At 41.5% G+C, this 19,690-nt stretch overlaps 1 protein-coding gene across 9 annotated transcripts in view; it reads right to left on the bottom strand.

The window, feature by feature from the left end:
• The window catches only part of ZBTB40 (zinc finger and BTB domain containing 40), a 74,713-nt gene that overhangs the window by 32,571 nt on the left and 22,452 nt on the right, over nucleotides 1-19,690 (bottom strand). For 4 of the 9 annotated variants that reach the window (XM_043444830.1, XM_043444823.1, XM_043444822.1 and 1 more), the window contains 4 exons: nucleotides 16,792-16,883; nucleotides 15,093-15,143; nucleotides 5,961-6,724; nucleotides 5,370-5,503 (listed from right to left, as the gene is read on the bottom strand). In XM_043444830.1, the coding sequence (XP_043300765.1) occupies nucleotides 5,370-5,503; nucleotides 5,961-6,651 (825 nt within the window). In that variant the 5' untranslated portion in view covers nucleotides 6,652-6,724; nucleotides 15,093-15,143; nucleotides 16,792-16,883. The remainder of the gene's footprint in view (nucleotides 1-5,369; nucleotides 5,504-5,960; nucleotides 6,725-15,092; nucleotides 15,144-16,791; nucleotides 16,884-19,690) is intronic. The other 5 variants (XM_043444828.1, XM_043444825.1, XM_043444829.1 and 2 more) reach the window with 3 other exon arrangements.

Here is a 19,690-nt window from a genome sequence, read left to right as displayed (position 1 = left end):
GAAGTCATGACACAGTTGAAAACATCAGATTCACATAAGAGCCTTCAATGTTATTTGCCTTTGAAACAAAGGTGAAGGAAAAAAGGATGCTACCAGGCCTGTGGTTTGCGAAGTCCTCCTAGAACTTTAGGTGAAAAGTAGATCAAACAGCAGGAAATCAATAGTAGAAAGAGATATCTCCTTATTCTAGTCAAAGACTCACTTTGCTATATACACAATGAATTAAAAAGCAGGGCCATGGCTAAGAATAAACAAAGTAGACAATTAAAAGTTTTAGCATAAAGGCTGAAAAAAAGTGTAAGTTTCTGGTGGTTCCAGATGGTAAAGAATCTGCCTGCATTGCAGGAGATGGAGGTTCGATCCCTTGCTCTGGAAGACCCCTGGAGAAGGAAATGGCTACCCACTCCAGTATTCTCGCCTGGGAAATCCCATAGACAGAGGAGCCTGGTGGGCTACAGTCCCTGGGGTCGCAAAGTCCCTGGGGTCAGACACAACTGAGCGACTAACACTGTCACACTTTTCTTTTACTCAGCTCAGCCAGAAAGCCCTTTAGGTCAGTACCTGCTTTTTCTAATGGGTCAGAGATACTACACTGAGATAAAGACAAGCGGAAGACACGTTCCCATCCCAACACCCGAGAGATTTCTCCTTAATCAGTTTTGGCTTTGGTTTCACACAACTCAAGCCGCCCAGCCTCTCCTCGCGTTGCTGCAATCACTGCTCAGGCCGTGGCTTTGCCACCTTTCATCACTCATCTCAGGAAAGAAAACAGTCAGGACACTGGTCCGTGTGTCCCCCCCTAACACAATCCAGGCCAGCTGCCGATCTCATATCTGATTTTTAGGGGAAAAAAATAGGAACTGACTGGTCCATCTCAATCAGAATATCACTTACAAGCCTTAATAGGCCTCAAAATTACACATCTAAGTGTAAATTATTTTTAACATTGCGCTATCTTTTTTTATATAATTTTATTAATTTATTGTTGGCTGTGTTGGCTCTTTGTTGCTGAGCAGGGGCCACTCTCCAGCTGTGGTGCGTGGGCTTCTCATCACAGCGGCTTCTCTGGCTGTGGTGGAACATGGGTGCACCGGCTTCAGGAGTTGCAGCTCCTGGGTTCTACACACTCGGTAGCTGTGGTGCACGGGGTTACACGTTCTGCAGCATGTGGGACCTTCCCGGACCAGGGATCGAACCTGCGTCCCCCGAACTGGCAGGGAGATTCTTGACCACTGAGCCACCAGGGAAGCCCAAGCTAATTTTTTTTTTTTTTAATGTGATGATGATTAACCAAATAATCACCACCACCACCACCAAAAAAACAGTCAAAGCTATCTGGGAGCCAGAAATGTATAAACAGAACGACAACAGCAAACAAACTCTCCAAACAACGTTTACAACTGCAGCTGAAATACAGAACGATGGTCCAAGTGAACAGTTCTAAATCTAGATTTGACACTGAAGTCTTTGGGGGATTCTGGCAGTTGTGTGACTTCTGTGCACACTTCCCAAAGAATTATCTACGTGCCAGGATTTCTTTGCTGTCAAGACATTCTATAAGGATAGGGATCCAGCCTTATTTAGGTTTTTTTTTCCCCTAGCAACCAGCTCAATGCCTGGAACATACCAGTTGCTCAGTAAATATTTGCTGAATCAAGAGGAAAACAAAGAATAACACTTGGGAAAGTGGGTATTCAGCAACTCCTCAAAACACTGAGAGCTGTCAGCATAGATGCTGTGACATCTGCCATCACACATTAAGAATTTTGTAGGCTGTTAACTTCTCCAGCAATGCTTCTCAAAATGTAGTCTAGAGGTACCAAAAAAGCCATCCACAGGGAACTTGTTCAAGATGGAGATTCCCAAGCTCTACCAGAATGTAAGATTCAGACTCTGGAAATGTGGTCTGGAGGCGTACATTTTAACAAGATCATTTTATATACACTGAATTGTTATTCTAGAGACTGGTGGCTTCGTGTGAGACACTACGCCGACAGTTCAGGAAACCACTTTCAAGGGTAATGGCACCCATCTGAAGGCATGACTTGCAAATTAAGCTTGAACATCAACAGCAAACCATCTTGCGTCAAAGGAAGTGACCAGAGTACTAGGATATTATAAGGTATTAAGTGAAAACAGAGTTTCAAGGCTGACTGGGTCCAAAAACACTGAGTTAATGTATCAGCAAACAACAGCAGTCATCCCCTGTTGAGCTCCTTCTATGTGCCTGGCATTTTAGTATGAGTTTTACATAAATCTTAATTAATTTCACAATGACCCTATGATGTAGGTGATAACACTCCCAAATTTTACAAATTAGGAACTTAAGACTTACAGAGATTAAGCCGATGAAGGTCACAAGGCTAGTAAACGAGGGATGTGTGTGTGCACGCTCAGTCACTCAGTCCTGTCTGACTCTTTGCGGCCCTATGGACTATGGTCCACCAGGCTCCTCTGCCCACGGAAATTTCCAGCCAAGGATACGGGAGTGGGGTGCCCTTTCCTGCTCCAGAGCTATTAAATGGTAGAGCTGGATAAATAAATGGGATATACATTCAATGGAACCCTGCTCAGCAATAAAAAGGAATGAATATGCAACGACCTGGGTGAACCTCAAAATAGTTACGCTGAATGCAAGAAGCCAGACCCAAAGGAACACAGACCGTAGGACTCCATTTATATAATACTCGAGAAGATGCACATTCATTGAGAGAAAGCAGACCAGTGTTACCTGGGGAAGGGCGGGTGGAAAGGGGCAGAATGGACGGATTGCCAAGGGATGTGAAAATATTTTGGGGGGGGGGTGGACATGGTCACTATCTTGATTGTGATGATGATTTCAGGTTTTGAAACTTAGCAAACGGCCATCTTTAAACATGTGCAGTCTGCTGTATGTCAATCACACCTCAAGCTGTCTAAAAGAAAGTGGGAGTGTGAGAGCAAGAGCGAGAAAGCGCCCGTGCACAAGGCGAGGGCCCCTAACTCTCTCTTGCTGGCTCGCACCACACGTATACACACATTTTTTTGGCCCTGCCACGCAGTTTGCCGGATCCTAGCTCCCCAACCAAGGACTGAACCTGGGACCCCTGCGCTGGATGTGGAAAATCCACCAAGGAATTCCTCCTCCAACTCTATGTTTAATTTAATTTAATCTTATGTTCCTAGAGTATTTTTCCCTTTTTCTTTCTGTAGCTGAACAATTTATTATAGAATAAAACAGAATCATTTTTAAATGTAGCCACCAAGTGTTTTGTAGAGCTCTTACTCTGACCTCTAAAACCTGGAGGAAGAAATAACATAATCCTATAAAGATCACTCACTGGAGAATCACTGTGGTGTTGCAAAGTACTATTAACATTGTTGCCATCAAAGGATTAGGACAAGGAGGAGGGGGAAATGCTGAATGAACCCTTGTACAGCAAATATTTTTTGAGCACCTGTTATGTGCCAGACACTATTAGGTACCAGTGTCAGGAAAAAAAAAAAATGCACAAGACTCCGTTTAAGTGAGTACACAGGTGACACTAATAATCTGAGGACTGCTGGTCTAAGGAATGATAACGCTCCTCGGTAACCCAAGTGCAGAGGAAGTCAGAGAGAGAAAACGAAGAGGTGTGTCTGTACGCTATCGAGGTAACAAACTGGTGACAAAAATGATGGATTGCACTGTTAAGAGAACATCCAAGTGCAAAAATATAAAACCATCATGTCCTTCTGCATAATCAGTACAAAGAGTACCAAGGAGTTACAACTCGAAACCTCCCCTAAGAGAGTCATCAGGGTCCACACAGTCTTGTAAACAGTTTATCTCTCAAGAAAACAATTTACAGCCAATTGTCAGTAAACCATGGTTGAGGTAAACACTTGACCTTGAATTTGTTTTTTCAAAGAAGCAGCTTGTGGTGGGGCAGAGGGAAAGAGGCTCAAGAGGAAGGGGATACACACACACACACACACACACTCTCTTAGGGCCTATTTGCGCTGTTCAGCAGAAATCAACACAAAGCAATTACCCTCCAATTAAAAATTAAACAATAAAATAAAAAGTAACTTGCTATGAATTAGGGAACTATTTAAAGAGTAGAAGGCACGCATTGGGTGGATGAATAATAACTGGTGATTTGGTCACTAAGTCGTTTTCGACTCTTGCGACCTCATGGACTGTATAGCCTACCAGGTTCCTCTGTCCATGGGATTTTCCAGGCAAGAAGACTGGGGTGGGTAGCCATTTCCTTCTCCAGGGGATCCTCCAGATCCAGGGATCGAAGCGGGGTCTCCTGCACTGCAGGCGGATTCCTTACCAACTCAGTCAACGACAGTAACTAACGGCCACTAAACTGCCTGCAGCACCAGAGGAGGCCTCCCCACAGGACCCGCCAGTTGGATGGGCAGGTCTGCGGGGCGGTGCCCGCTCACTCTGCCAGCACCCCTCAGGATAAGCGGCGAGGCCACGAGAAAGGGGACGCGAGAGGGTCCTACAGCGGCCGTGTGGCCCTGCACCGTCAGGGGTGAGGAGCTGGGCAGTGAGGGAGCCCACTGGTGGGGACGCATCTCACTGAGATGGTGAAAAAGCAGAAAACATCAAGTAAGTGACAGAGATGGCAAGCAGCTGGTAGTTTTCCGTAGACAGCACTAAACATTTACACATACGTGACACACGCGTATCATTTTTACCCCGGTGGGAGGCAGTAACACAGTGCGTAACAGAAGAGCTCTAACATCAGAATGCTTAGGTTTAACTTCTTGCTCAGAGTTTAGTTTCATGACCTCTGCAACCTTGGCCAAACTATATCACTTCTTTGAGATAGTTCTCATCCATAAAACAGGGATATAAAATAATAAAATAGTACCCACTTCAATGATTTTTTTTAGGATTAAATGAGATAACTAACATATGTACCAAGCAAGTATAGCACAAGTGAAATATTCAATAAAAGTTCCCCATTATTGTCTGAAAATAGCGACTGTATTCCTAAACACTGGATGCAATTTACTATGTAAGTTTATATTAAATCCTTTTTGTACCATGTTTTCAGTAATTATGATTATTTTGTTTTTTGTTTCTATTATTTGATCTATGATTTGGGGTTATCTGTGACTACCTCCTGCCTCATTTTACCCCTGATTAATCAGGAGGAAATGGTAACCTCAGTTAAGTATCCTGCTTCAAAACTGGGGATTCACCTAGTGATCAAAATGTGTCTTTGTTTTGAAAGTACCTTGCCTAGCACTTTTCAAGATTGTCCTTTTAGGGGGTAAATGTCCGCCCCCCCCCAAAAAAAAAAAGCTTAAGGTTTTGAGACCCTGATACCTGATCTGATATCCTTAGAACATGAAACCAGCAAACAAATAAAACTCATGGTACCTACCTGCTTCTGCACATCTTTAATTTCTGAACACTCTTCCAGTCTTTTTAAAACATCCTGGGTAATCAAGAGTGCATCTGAAAAGATTTTTTCATTTTCTAGAAGAAAATTCAGCTGGTAATGTTTCCCCTCATACTCTGAATGTAAAACAAAACAAAATTTAAAAAATCAGCGGCTGATTACTTGAAATGCTTTTTACCAGTTTAAGCTGAGAACTTTTAGGTCATGCACTGCATTTATAAATGGTATCTAACATATCAATTATGAGCAGCAGAAAACACCATTTCTTACAGCTTCCTCCTGTGCGTCATCTTCATCCTAGTTAAGATAATGGGTAAAAATCAAAAATGGTACATGGTCATTTCAGTACAACACTGCTTCTCTGCCCTGTGGCTCACCTTCAGGCTTCCAACACCTAAAACCACAGACATGCTGAAAGGAAGAATGACCTCCTACGACTATTGCATAGGATCTTGGTTTCCAATCTAACAGTGGTCTTTGATAAATTTATCAATGAAACAAAAAAACTCATAAAGGTCACTGAGTCCCGTAATAGAAGGATAGGTTACAAAACGACGATTAAGTGAATATTACCTTGTTCTGTGCTTGCTTCCTTTGCCTCAATAAAGGTTTGTACAACAGGGCGGGAGGGACAAACTTCAGCTGAGTGAGACACTGGGGTGTCTGTGTCCCCCTGAACCTCCTGGGCAGCGGGAGGATCCACTCTCATCTCTTGACCAGCCGTGGGGACCCCGTGCTTCACCTCCACTTTCACGGGGCCCCCTGGAGGAGTAGAGACCTCCGGGGAAGTGTGATGCTCTCCAGCACCCTCGGGGGAAAGGATTTCCATTTCGGGCTTCTCTGACTCCTTGCTGGATGGCTCTGAGGATGGTGTGGAGACATCCCTCACCACCTGACCCTGGACAGAGCAGCTTACGAGGCTGGTCAGAAGGTTTTTACAGCTGACAGCCACGTCGAACATCTGTAGGCTGTCGGCTAAGGAGATGATTTTGGAGAAGTTGTGCTTGCCCACAGGCAGCTTGCCGGTGTACATCATTTCTAGCAAGAGGGCAAACTCCTCGGGGCTCACGACGGATGCATCGATGGAGATGGTGTCTGTGCTGTCCAGCAGGGTTTTGAACAGGAGGCTGGCAGCAGCCAGGACCAGTTTGTGGGCCCTGAAGTAGATGGTCCCGATGGAGATGGTGCAATCGCAGAACTGCTGCTCCTTGCACAGCGTGTAGAGCTGCTGCAGCAGCTGCCGGCTGTAGTTGGGGAGCTCCATCACATCGGCTCTGTCCGAGGACGCCCCTTCCTCTCTTCCAGCAGAAACACTTGGTGAGGGTCAGCATGCAACCCTGGAGGAACCCCCAGAAATGCCACGTTAACACTTCACAAGCACACAGGGAAACGCCTTGAATGAAATAGTAAAATGAACATGCAATTCACTGGTTCATTCAGCCAATGCTGCTGAACAGGAAGGGCTGGGTGCACTGAATTAATCGTCATGATAACTGGCACGCGTTTAACCGCCTGGATGGGGCTCGGCTTGGCATGCCATCTGGATGATCTCATTGATCCTTACAAGATGCTCTCACCTTCCCATTTTACAGATGAGACTGAAGCTCAAAGAGACTGAGAGAACCAGCCTAAGGAAAAACAGCCATTAAATGGCACGCCCATATCTCACTGATTTCAAAGCTGTAAGTAACAACACTGCTGACTGTGTCTGCTCTCGAGTTCTCAGCCAACTGAAGGAGACAAACACACAAGAGCAGGTTTACAACACCGCCCTGACCTGCCTGCAGCGGTGGACACAGGTCATCGTCCCCACCCTGTGAGATGCACTTCACCCTCTGGTTCCTTTGCAGGGTCCTCTGCACCACTCTGGCCTCTAAAGTTTTCTTTGCTCCAGGACTGTCATCTCACATCTTATCTTCTCTCTCATCTGATTCCACACCTTTGAAACACCTAAATCCTGACAGCATTCAGATTTATATCTCTAGCGCAGACCTTTCCTCTGAACTCCAGAAGCACACTTGCAACTACCTACTAAACATCTCCAACTGGAGGCCCGATCAGCTTCTTAAACTTAAATCCACACTCCCCTGCCATCTTCCCCCCCCACTTCACAGCAATTCTGTCCCTTCTTGTTGTTCATATACAAAACCTGGAAATCATTCTGGACTCCTGCTTTTTCTCATGTCCCTTATCCAAGGCTTTATAAATCCTGTTGGCTCTACCTTCAAAATATATCCCGACTCCAATCACTAATCACCACCTCCCCTGGCTCTACTTTGGTCAGCCCGCGCCACCATCACCTTTTATCTGGGTTACTACAACGACGTCCTATCTGGTCTCCATGCCTCCGCCCCTTCTGAGCCCTACCTCTCTCTACCCAACTCTATTTCCAACCCAGGAGTCAGAGTCATCTTTTAGCACACAGTCAGATACCGTCACCCCGCACAAAAGCATGCATGGTTCCTGGTCTCAGAGTAAAAGCCAAATGTCAGAATTTGACTCTGGCTGTCATTAGCTCTCGAACTCACCTTCCGCCTCGTCCCCCTCACCATGTGCTGAAAGCACCAGGCCTTCCTTGCTGATCGTGGAACACACGGAGCACACTCGTGCACAAGCTTCTTCACGCGTGCGTGGCTCACTCCTGCTCCCATCAGGGCTCTGCCCAAAGGCCACATGATCCATGAGGCCTTCCCTGACCACGTTCTTTAAACAGCAGCCTCCTCTGCAACCTCAGAACATTCCATCCCTCTTATTCTATTTTTCATCATAGCTACTGACACATGTTTTTACCACTTACTTATTATGTACCTCCCTTCACTAGGATATAAACTCCATTAGGACAGGAGTTTTTTTTTTTCCTCATTGTCTGCTGTATCCCAGTGCTTAAAATTCTGCCCAACATGAACACTGTTGGTTAGTTGGTGGAATGAATACATGAATAATGGGAGGAAATGTAATGACAGAGATTTGTACCTAGAAGCCAGCTTGGGGGACAGGGATATTCAAGAGTCAGAGTAAGGTTTCTGAGGAGGAGCTAACAGCTCACCTGCCTTAAGAAATGAGTGAGGGGGAAAAAGGCATTCCAAGCAGGGAAGCCTGCGGGAAGCACACAGATAAGAACACATCACACAGTGGCAGGAAGGAGGTTTAGGAGCGGGGAGTATGAGGCGATCAGTGATAGTGGGACATAAAGAAGGGGCAGGGAGTGTCAGGACATGAACCTGGAGAGGCAGGCAAAGGTCCTGCCCACAGAGAGGTACACAGACCACGCTTAGGAGCTTGGATTTAGCCTAATGGCAGTGAGGAGTCAATGAAGAGTTTGAGGGACTTTAACTAGGAAAGGCACGTCGTCAGATACACATTTTGGAATATATCATCCAAGCGACACTTGTGCAGAATTTGAAGGGGATAATGCTAGAGTCAGGCTCTATTACTGCAGAAGTTCAGGGGAAAATCATTGAGGACTCTGACCAGCAGAAGTGGGAATAGAAGGGAGAGAGGTAGCCAAAACTATTTAGAAAGTGTAACTGTCGTGACTTAGGATCTAAGAGACGTGAGGGAAGTCAGAGACAATCCCCAGGTTCCTGGTTTGGGGAGTGAGTCATCCAAAATGATCCAGATAACACGAAAGAGATAGTTTAGGGAAGGAGACATCTAGTTCTGCTTTGGGTTTGAGGATATTATGATGATAGCAAAACTTTACAATCTCACTTGTATAAACTTTAAAAAAACTACAAAAAGGATGGAAAGACATTTATCAAAACAACAACGGTTGCCTTTGTCAGAAGGATTATGACTACTTTTTCACTCTACCACTATTTCCTTATTTTCCCACATTTGAAATTGACAAATAGAGTGAAAATATTTCCAAGTTCTGGTTCCCAGGTTTCTAGTCTGGCATGTAATGAGATTAAAAGTCACCATTCTACCCTAACAACAAGTGAAAAGGTATATGGAAAAATCAACAACACTTCTCATCTCTGTCAGAGAAGTGAAGTCATTGGGCAAAAGCACTGCCCCCAGAATTGGAGAGACAGGCAGAGAATCACAGCTTCTCAGAGAGAAAGGCACCAGCAGAAGTCCACGGGAAGTGGCACCAGAACAGGAAAACTAAGCTTAAGGTGACAAAGTGATAGAGGCTCAGGGTGGACCAGTCTGAGGGTGAAAAGCCCCAGAGGGATGGCGTCATGATTTTGTGAGTTTTAACTCCAAGAGTTCTACTGAGTTCTAACAGCATATCCTGGAGAAAAATTCCCTTCTGTTCTGGCAGGAGGAAGGAGAAAGTAACCATATTAAAATATGAAAAAGCATTCTGTTCTTCTCAACAAGGTCTAGAATCAGAAGAAACTATTTTACCAGAGTCTAACCTACTTGGAGGAAGGGCAATACCCAATTTCAACGTCAGCCCATTCTAGTCATCCTGTACCACTTACAGGTGGGGCAGGGGGCCGGGAAAAGCACTGGTGAGGTTCACAGTCCGGGGGCATAGGCTGACCAAGAGGCTGAGACCCTCTGTCTATAGGACACACTTCCTCCTCCTCACACCTTACCACCTCAGTGTTCTAAACATACCAATTAAAAACAGATTGTCAGAGTGGGTCAAAAGACAAGACACATCTCTTACGTTGCCTATAAGAAAACCACTTAAAGATGCATATCGATTATAGTGAAAGCTTTCTACCTAAGAACGGTTGCAAGGCAGGGATGTCTCATTTCACCATCGCTTTTCAGTATCATTCTGGAGAAAGTAAAGGTATACATATTAGAAGGAAGGCACAAAACAGTCTGTTCACAGATGATATGACTGTCTGTGATGAGATGATATATAGAGAATCTGAAGGAACTGATAAAGAAAGTTAATACTAATAATAGCAAGATCGCAGGATACAAGGTAAATAAATATAAAAGTTAATTGCTTTCCTTATCAGCAATGAATAAGTGGAATTTGAAGCTAAAACATTCCCATTTAAGTTGCACCCCAAAAAGTAAAATTTAAAAAGTGAAATACTTAAGAATAAGTCTAACAAAATATATATAACATGTATATGAGAAAAACTACAAAACTCTGAGGAAAGATATCAAAGAAAAACTGAGTAAATGGAGAAATATTCCATGTTCATGGACAGGAAGACTCAGTGTCAAGATTTCAGTTCTTCCTAACTTGATCTATAAATTCAAAACAATCCTAATCAAAATCTCAGCAAGATATTTGGTGGATACTGACAAAGTGATTCTAAGGTTTATATGGAGAGGCAAAAGATCCAGAATAGCCCACTCAGTATCAGGGCAGAAGGACAAAGTAGGAGGACTAACACTACTCAGCACTCAAACTTCAATCCTCAGCGACAAAGCGACAGTAGTCTAACCGTGCGACTGGTCAGAGCAGATAAAGACCCATTAAATACAGTCGGTTCATCTTAGACAATGGGGCAGAGTGTGCGACAGAAAAAAGACGTATTTTCAACAAATGGTGCTGGAACAACTGGACAGCCGCATGTGAAAAAAAAAAGATGAATCTATTAAATAGACACAGACCTCATAGCCTTCACAAACTTAACTCAAAGTGGATCACAGACTTAAATGCAAAAACACAATACTATAAAACCCCTAGAAAACAGCATAGCAGAAAACCTAGATGAACTCATGTATGGCAATGACTTTTTAGATACATCTCCTAAGCCATGATCCCTGAAAGAAATAACAGATAAGATGGATTTCATTAAACTTAAAGAACTTCTGCTCTGTGAATGATAATGTTAAGAGAACGAGAAGACAAGCCACAGAGCAACAATCTAGGAGAAAATATCTGCAAAAGACACATCTGTTAAAAGGCTATTATACAAAACATACAAAGAATTCTTAAAAGTCAACAATAAAAAATAAACAACCTGATTAAAAAATAGATTGAAGACCTTAACAGACATCCCACCAAGAAAGCTACAGCTAGCAAGTAAGAATATAAAAAGATGTCTAACTTCATATGTTATAAGGGAATTGCAAAGAAAACCTATTAGAAACACTAAAACCCAAATCACTGACAACACCAAACGCAGGTGAGGATGGATAGGAACAGGAACCGCTATTCACTGCTCGCAAGAAGACAAAATGGCACAGCACCCTGTAAACGGTTAAGGAGTTTCTGATAAAATTAAACACGCTCTTACCATACAATCCTACAACTGTGCTTCTCGGCATTTACCCGAACAAACTGAAAACTTACAACCACACAAAAACCTACATGCAGATGCTTACGGTAGCTTTATTCACAATTTCCCAAACTTGGAAGCAATCAAAACATCTTTTACCAGGTAAATGGATAAACTGTGGTACATCCCAACAATGGAATATGATTCATGCAAAAAGAAATGAGCTATCAAGCAATGCAAAGATGTGGAGGAAACTTAAAAATGCGTTATCAGTAAGTGAAAGAATCCAACACAAAAACGTTACAATATGTATACAACCATACTATATTCTGGAAAATGTAAAATGATGGAGATTGCAGAAGATCAGTGGTTGCCAGTGGTTAGGAGTAGGGAGGGATAAACAGGTGAAGCACGGAGGGTCTTTAGGGCGGAGAAACTATCCTCTATGAAACTACTATGGTAAATTCATGTATCAGACACATGCCAAAATTCATAGAATGTATGAAACCAAAAATGTACCCTAATGAAAACTAAGGACTTCTGGTAATAATCATGTATCCATGTAGGCTCACTGATTGTAACAAATGTATCACTGTGTTTCAGGATAGTGGGAGAAGTTGTGTGGGGACAGGGTTATATGGGAACTCTGCACTTTACTCTCAATTTTGCTGTGAACGAAAAACTGCTCTAAAAAATAAAGTTCTTTTATTTAAAAAATAATTTCCAGTTAGGAATGTAAATTTTTCAGTATTAATCACCCCAAACTATGTAGTGTCTAACACTGTAGAACATTCATGAATTCATATAATTTTTTAAAAAGTTTATTCAAAGAGCATCTTGAGAACCAAGTAAAAACTACTAAACATGATGTGGTTTTTCTAAAGAACAAATGATACCAAAAGAATGTGATTTTCTTCCTAAGGCAAGAAATAGGCTTTATGGATTATAATAAGTCAAAAGTAATGCAGACATAAATTTTTTTAAACAAACATATTAATAAAGAACGAGTTACTGGGATTATATTTTTAGGATAAACTAAAACTTATTCAAAATGTTGCTTTGGGAGTCATTCTTCTGGTCATTTTTCTTCAGTCTTTCATTAGATTAAAAAACACAGAGAGCCACCAATGATCCCAAGGGAGGTATTTTGAGCATTAACTACAGTTTTTTTTTGTGGTCAGTTATTTCATATTTTTGTAAACAACTAAGTTAGATAAGAAAATAAAAAATAACTGTAACAGAAAAAGCAACTGAGCAGGGTTTAAAAAGTTGAACCAATTTATGTCTATTTTAGTAGACACTAAAAACATGGTTATAAACTTGAGCAAGAAAAAGATAATGGGGATAGTTAAGGCAGAATAAATTCAAGGGTGATCAAAGGTTACTTAATGAATATACGTTGGTAAAGTTGAAAGTTTACTGAGATCAACAGGAATACTAATTAAAGGAAAGACTTGACAAAACGGCACACTGGGCTGATGTAAATGGACCTTTTCCTCCCACTTCACACGCAGAAACGCTGGATAAAACACAACAAAAAAGCTTTTAACATATATAGTCAAACTTTAAAAAAAAAAAAAAAAAAGGGAAATCCCCAGGCACCTGAAATGAAAGTAACATCAAAATCAAAGCTGGAACAGTAAGTGGGATTTGAGACCATGGTGGCCCGTAGGGTTTTAAACTCCAATACAGAACTTAGGCTTGGAGGAGAAAGCACTAATGCTCACATGGAGACTGGAAATATCGCTTCAGGCAGGTAGAATTTAGGGGAGTTGGAACTGAGACCCTTGTACAAAGCCCAGAGCCTCAAATACCTACTCCTCCTTGATTTGCAGTCTGAAAAATCTCACTGGCTCAGGGAAATGGCAATAAAAGTTGCTAATTATCTGGTTCTTGAATAGTGGAAAAGGCACTCACAAGAAATCTAAAACGTAGGCCTATGACATAAAGGGTGAAGGATCCAAATTTATATTCTGTATCACACAAGAATCTTGAGCTGAAAAATTAACATAAAATCTGGTCTTTGACATGCAGGAGAAAAAAACCAGAATACTTTCATAACCCAAAGCACAGAGACACACAGGGAAAAAGAAAAACATAGACAGAAAAGAGCTCACTATTACAAACCATATGAGGAAGACCTGAATGTGAAAGGTAAATTTATAAAAGCTACAGTAAAAGATATCAAAGGGTATCTTTGAAGCAGGAGTAGGGAAACTTCTTAAACACTGCCCCAAAAGCTTTAAAAAGCTTTTTTTTTTTTTAAAATAAAAATATGAATTTGACTATATTGATATTAAAGGTTTCTGTCAAAGAACTCTATCTATAGGCACGATTAACAGACAATGGACAAATGGTAGAACCAGGAGATATTTGCAAAGCTTAAAGACAACAAGGAATTAATTACTAGAATATATAAGAAATTCCTGGAAACCTTCAGTGAAAAAAATTCAATGGGGAGAAAAATGGGCAAATGATATAACAGCAATTCAGAAGAGAAGCTTACTTAACTGGCTAACAAGTAATAGTAGTTGTTATAATAGCAGTAAAGGCAGTAATATTTATTATACATTCCGGGAGTACTTATTATATTCAGGAATATGCTTTACATATATTAACCCATTTTATCCTCTTAACAATCTAATGATGCAGATGCTATTATTATTCCCTCTTACTAATGAGGAGACTAAGGTCCAGAGAGGGTAAGTAATTTCTCTAAAGTCTTACAGTAACATATAGTAGAACATAAAATTGAACCCAGAGTAAAATTGGTGGTATATAAATTGATATAGCGATTCTGGAAAAACCTGCTGCTAATATTTAGTGAAATTTTCTGTGCATATATGCCTTGTGCCCTAAGAATCATATTCCTGGATAAATTTCCTTCAAAAGTTCTCACATTGGTTCATAAGAAAACATAGCCAGAAAGACCACTGAGCCATTGTTTTTGGTAGCAGGGAAACAGGAGGTAATTTAGAGGTCAATCACTAGAAGAATTTAGTGATATGCAGATAGACATGTAGAATATATGGGCTTCCCAGGTGGCGCTAGTGGTAAAGAACCCGCCTGCCCACACAGCAGACATAAGAGATGTAGATTTGATCCCTAAGCTGGGAAGATCCCCTGGAGGAAGGCATGGCAATCCATTCAAGTATGCTTGCCTGGAAAATTCCATGGACAGAAGAGCCTGGCAGGCTACAATCCATGGGGTCACAGAGTCGGACATGACTGATGTGACTTAGCATGCACACACATGCAGAATATATACTATGCAATAGACAGCATTAGAAAGAAGCAAACAACTAGCTATTAGAAACATGGATGGATCTTAAATACCCAGTTGAGTGGAAAAAATTACAAACAGAACACGACCTAGAGCATAATATCATGTATGTAAGTCAAAAACACATAATCAAAACAATAAATAAGATAAAGTTACACTGCAGCCAAAGACATTTTATCAAATACATCAGAGTGGGTGCTGTAAAGGGGAAGGAAATGGGAGTAGGGGTTGGAGGTGAGGGAGGAAAAAAAAAAAATCAAACACGAAGAGCCTTACCAAAACAGACAGATGTAGAGTGTCACAGATGAGGAGGATTTCTGTACACCCCTAAAAAGCAAACAATAAAAACAAAAAGTCAGATGAGGAAATGAATTGCCACATGGAAAGACATTAGATGCAGGAAAGAGCACAAATGGCATCCCCAAGAACTGGAAATCCTAAAAATTAGAGAATACTATGAAAACACTATAAATTGTTTAGTTTATTAATAAACAGGCAAAATGAAGCTAAGTCCATAAATAAAGAAAAAGATAATATGAAAAAAGAAAAGGCAGATGTGAAAAAGAATCAAAAGAACTTCTAGGAATAAGTTAAGTCACTGAAATTCATCTATCAATGAATTAAACAGATTAGAGAAAGCTAAAGAGAAAACTAGTGATTAGGAAAAGAAGTGTGAGAAAATGGCTCAGCAGGTAGCACAGTTAAAAAAAAATCCAACAACCAAAATACAGAAATCTGAAAGAGGTTAAAGGCCATGGAAAACAGAATACGAAGGTTTCACACGCATCTCAATAGGCGTCCCTGGTAGAAATGCTGAAGAACACATGGGAGAAGCAATTTGATTGTGTAATTTCTGAAAATGCTCAAGAATTAAAGTCAGACATGAGTCTTTAGAATAGAAACTTGAAAATATCAACAACACTGAGAAAAAGAAATTGTAAGCAAACCAAAAGAAAAGATTATTAACAAGAGAGTGACAAGTTGACTGATACAGACTTCTCATTAATAACAACAGATATCAGAATAAAATGGAGTTAACAGTTTCAAATGTCAAGGGAAATAACAATTAACCATGTATCTATATACAGGTTGAACTAAAATCACCTTCAAAGATAAGAGGCTCAGAGACTACCATTGAAAGAATTACTATAAGAAGGAAACTGAACCAAAAATAAGGTACAGAATTTAAGACAAAACACCAAGTAGCAAAGAAATTGCTAAACATATTCTTTAGCCTCTAAAACAGTTAAAATCAGAAAGACTGACAACACCGAGTATGTGGGCATGTGGAATGACTAGAACTCCTACACCTCACAGGCGAGAGCGCCAAACATTACAAACGCGCTGAAGAACTGTGCGGAGGTTTCTTACAATAAAGGATTAACCACTGATACAAGCAAGGACACGGATAAACCCTAAAAATAGTACGTTAAATCAAAGAAGCCAGGCATAAAAGGGTGCGTACATATGACCCTATCTACAGGAAACAGACAGAGGCAAAACTGATCTACAGTGATAGAAACCAGATAGCAGTTGCAGAGGTCGTGGGATTGGTGTGGGGGGAGGGAATTAAACAGAAAGAGACACAAGGAAACTCTCAGGGAATGGAAATGTTCTATGTCTTATTTTGGATGGTGGTTAAAGAGTAGGTATTGGTCAAAAACTCCTCAAGTAGAACTCATCGTGCTGTGTGTTAATTCTATCTCAATAAAAAAGAAATTAAGAAATGTGTTGGTATACCTAACATATACCAGCTATTTTAAATGGACAAGGAAGGGGAAATTAAAAATGAAGAGAATAATGACAACCACAGTAGCCACCATTACTGCATGCTTCTCATGTGCCAGGCGCTGTTCTGAATGCTTTGCATCTATTACTTCATTTAGTCTTTTCAACAACTCTGTAAAGTAGGTACTCTTATCATCTTCATTTTACATGTAAGAAAACTGTAGCACATTGAGGTTATACAACTTACCTAAGGTCACACAACTAGCATGTGGCAGACCTGGGATCCAAACTCAGGCAGTCTGGCCCTGAGGTCTACATTCATAAAAATCCACAGTCTCTCTGAAATGAAAAATGAGGATGAGAGAAGAAGAATGAGAGTTAAAATGTTCCAAGGGCCAAGGGGATGACAAAAATAAAGATTAACTTTAGCTCTAGGCTTAAGTGAAGGATGGATGCTAACAGGTAAGGAAATAAGGGAATAAAACCTGAACAAATATTTGCAAACAAGAGATATAAAAATGAGTTAAGAAAATGTGATTTTACTACAATAGTAACTGGGCTTCCTTGGTGGCTCAGGGGTAAAGAATCCGCCTGCAATGCAGGAGACCCAGTTTCGACGCCTGGGTTGGGAAGATTCCCCTGGAGGAGGGAATGGCATCCCACTCCATTATTCTTGCCTGGAGAATCCCATAGACAGAGGAGCCCGGTGGGCTACAGACCAGAGGGTCTCGAAGAGTCGGACACAACCGAAGCAACTGAGAACCCACAGCAGCAAGTAGAAAAGGGGGAAAGAACAGCAAGGAAAGCGTGGTAAAGAGAAAGCAACCTGAGACGGCAGAAGTAAGTCCAAATGTATCCGTGATCACAATAAAGCAGCAGATTAAACTTTCTTGTTAACGGCAGGGAGATTCTCTGATTGGATTCTTAAAAAAAAAAACACACAGCCATATGCTGCTTATAAGAGAATTAATGTGTGGGTGTGTTTACACTTAGAACAGTGCCTAGCACACAGTAAAGACCACATGTGTTGGCTGCGTTATAATTACCTAGACAGACTGAATCTTCCTCATTAAATAGTTTTGAAACTACCCATCTGACATGACAGCTAAAGTACATATCTGTACATAAACAATTAAACTATATAATCTTTGCAGATCACTTTCAAGTACAGAATACTGTTATTAAATAAATGTAATATATAATCATCAGGGATACACTAGCGATTTGGGGGCAACTGAAATGTACTACAGAGAGAGGCTAAACTATATTGTCAATCTTACAACTAAAATGTAAAAACCTTTAACATATATTTTACTGCTTCCTCCTGACTCTGCTTGCAAGGAAGTTAAATGGAGGGGAGAGAATATAGCACTAAATATAATGTCATGAAAGTGTGCTTTTCAGAGTTAAGAAACTACAGTGGAACACAGTATGTTGAACTGTTTAAGTGAAGTCTTATAGATTCCTATACAGAGGCAACCTAAGTTATGCTATTAAGCACTTCCTGAAATTGCTAGACTTTGGAAAACTGTCAGAAGTCCCAAGGGAAGAACGTTTAAGCAACAAAAAAGCACCAGAGAGATGGATGTTACTCAAAGGAACAATACTAAAGCCTCAAGAAAAGACTGTACTGATACAGAAGATACTTAGAAAGAAAACACTTAATTGGCTGAACCAAGTGCTGCATAATGACCCAAAACACAAATGGGAATTCAACACAAAGTGGAAACTAGGCCAGCTTTCTAAAAGAAGCACAAAGAGTATTTATTTATTTATTTCAATTTTTATTCTGTCTACTTCCAAAAAAAGGATTTCAAAGTTTGAGAATTCTTTAAGTTACAAAGAAACAACAGTCACGCACACAGGAAAAAAAAAAAACGACAACTGGAAAACCACAAGCGAGAACTAAGTGTGAGCTGGTGAGAAACACGGCATCCCTTCAGTGAACAAGAAGGGATCTAACACCAAAGGGGGCTCCCTGGTGGCTCCGTGGCTAAGGCTCCAGCCTCCCAATGCAGGGGCCCACGGGTTCCATCCCTGGTCAGGAAATTAGAGCCCATATGCTGCAACTAAGACCCAGTGCATACAACTAAACAAACATTAAAAAAAAAAAAAATGAAGAAGTAATATAACACTAAAGACTTATAGTCTTGATATACATCATTTAATTAAAGTAGATGTTCTGAAATCCACAACTGATGGCAATGCCCTTAGTGAGACTCAAACCAAGGCCTCCGCTGCCGCTGCTGGAGGAGAAAAGCCTCTTCTGTGGGCCTCAGGAACTGGACACGCCATTCCCCAATTCACTGCACTTATTTCTTGGGAGGTCTTCAGCCAGCAATACACGTGTCAACCAACAACTATTTATGGGTCAATTGCCTACCATTTATTCAGCCCACTGTTAGGTGCGGTGTGGAAGCCAAGTGAAATATAAAACAATGTCCTTGTCCACAGGGAGTTTGTAATAACCTTGACAGCTTATTTCGACTGGAATGACTGAAAACGGAAGTCTTAAAAGACTCAATCCACCAGACACAAGAAGAGGGAAAGAGAGAAGAGGGAAAAAAAAACAGATTGATCTCAGTGAGTGGAAAGGAAAGGGAAGGGCTGGAGTTGGTAAATGCAAGTTAGGTACAATTTCAACAGGCAAGGGTGAGAAGGGAGGGAGAATACTCTGGGGTCATGTGTGAGTACAGGCAGCTGGGACTGCCCCCACAGGAAAGGCCTCCAGCGGGTGTCGTCATCATTAGGACACGAGCCAGGGTGGGTCTCCGTATGCGAGAGGGAAGGTGGAGCACTAGACCGCCTAGGTTAGGGAGGCCGGACAATGAGCAGAGGAGCTCAACCTGCACTGAGGGAGGAGCTTCTGAAACAGAAACAGCACAATTAAAGCAGAGCTTTTCCAGTGACAGACGGCATGGTCTAATAGGGAAAGTGAAGTTGCTCAGTCGTGTCCGACTCTTTGCGACCCCGTGGATGACCCCGTGGATTGTAGCCTACCAGGCTCCTCCGTCCATCGGATTCTCCAGGCAAGAATACTGGAGTGGGTTGCCATTTCCTTCTCCAGGGGATCTTCCCAACCCAGGGATCAAACCTGGGTCTCCCACACTGGAGGCAGACGCTTTAACCTCTGAGCCACCAGGGAA

The sequence above is a fragment of the Cervus canadensis genome, chromosome 24 (assembly GCF_019320065.1).
Source record: "Cervus canadensis isolate Bull #8, Minnesota chromosome 24, ASM1932006v1, whole genome shotgun sequence".
Classification (NCBI taxonomy): Eukaryota; Metazoa; Chordata; class Mammalia; order Artiodactyla; family Cervidae; genus Cervus; species Cervus canadensis.
Note: the sequence above shows the minus strand (reverse complement) of the source record. Positions and strands in the feature narration are given on the sequence as shown.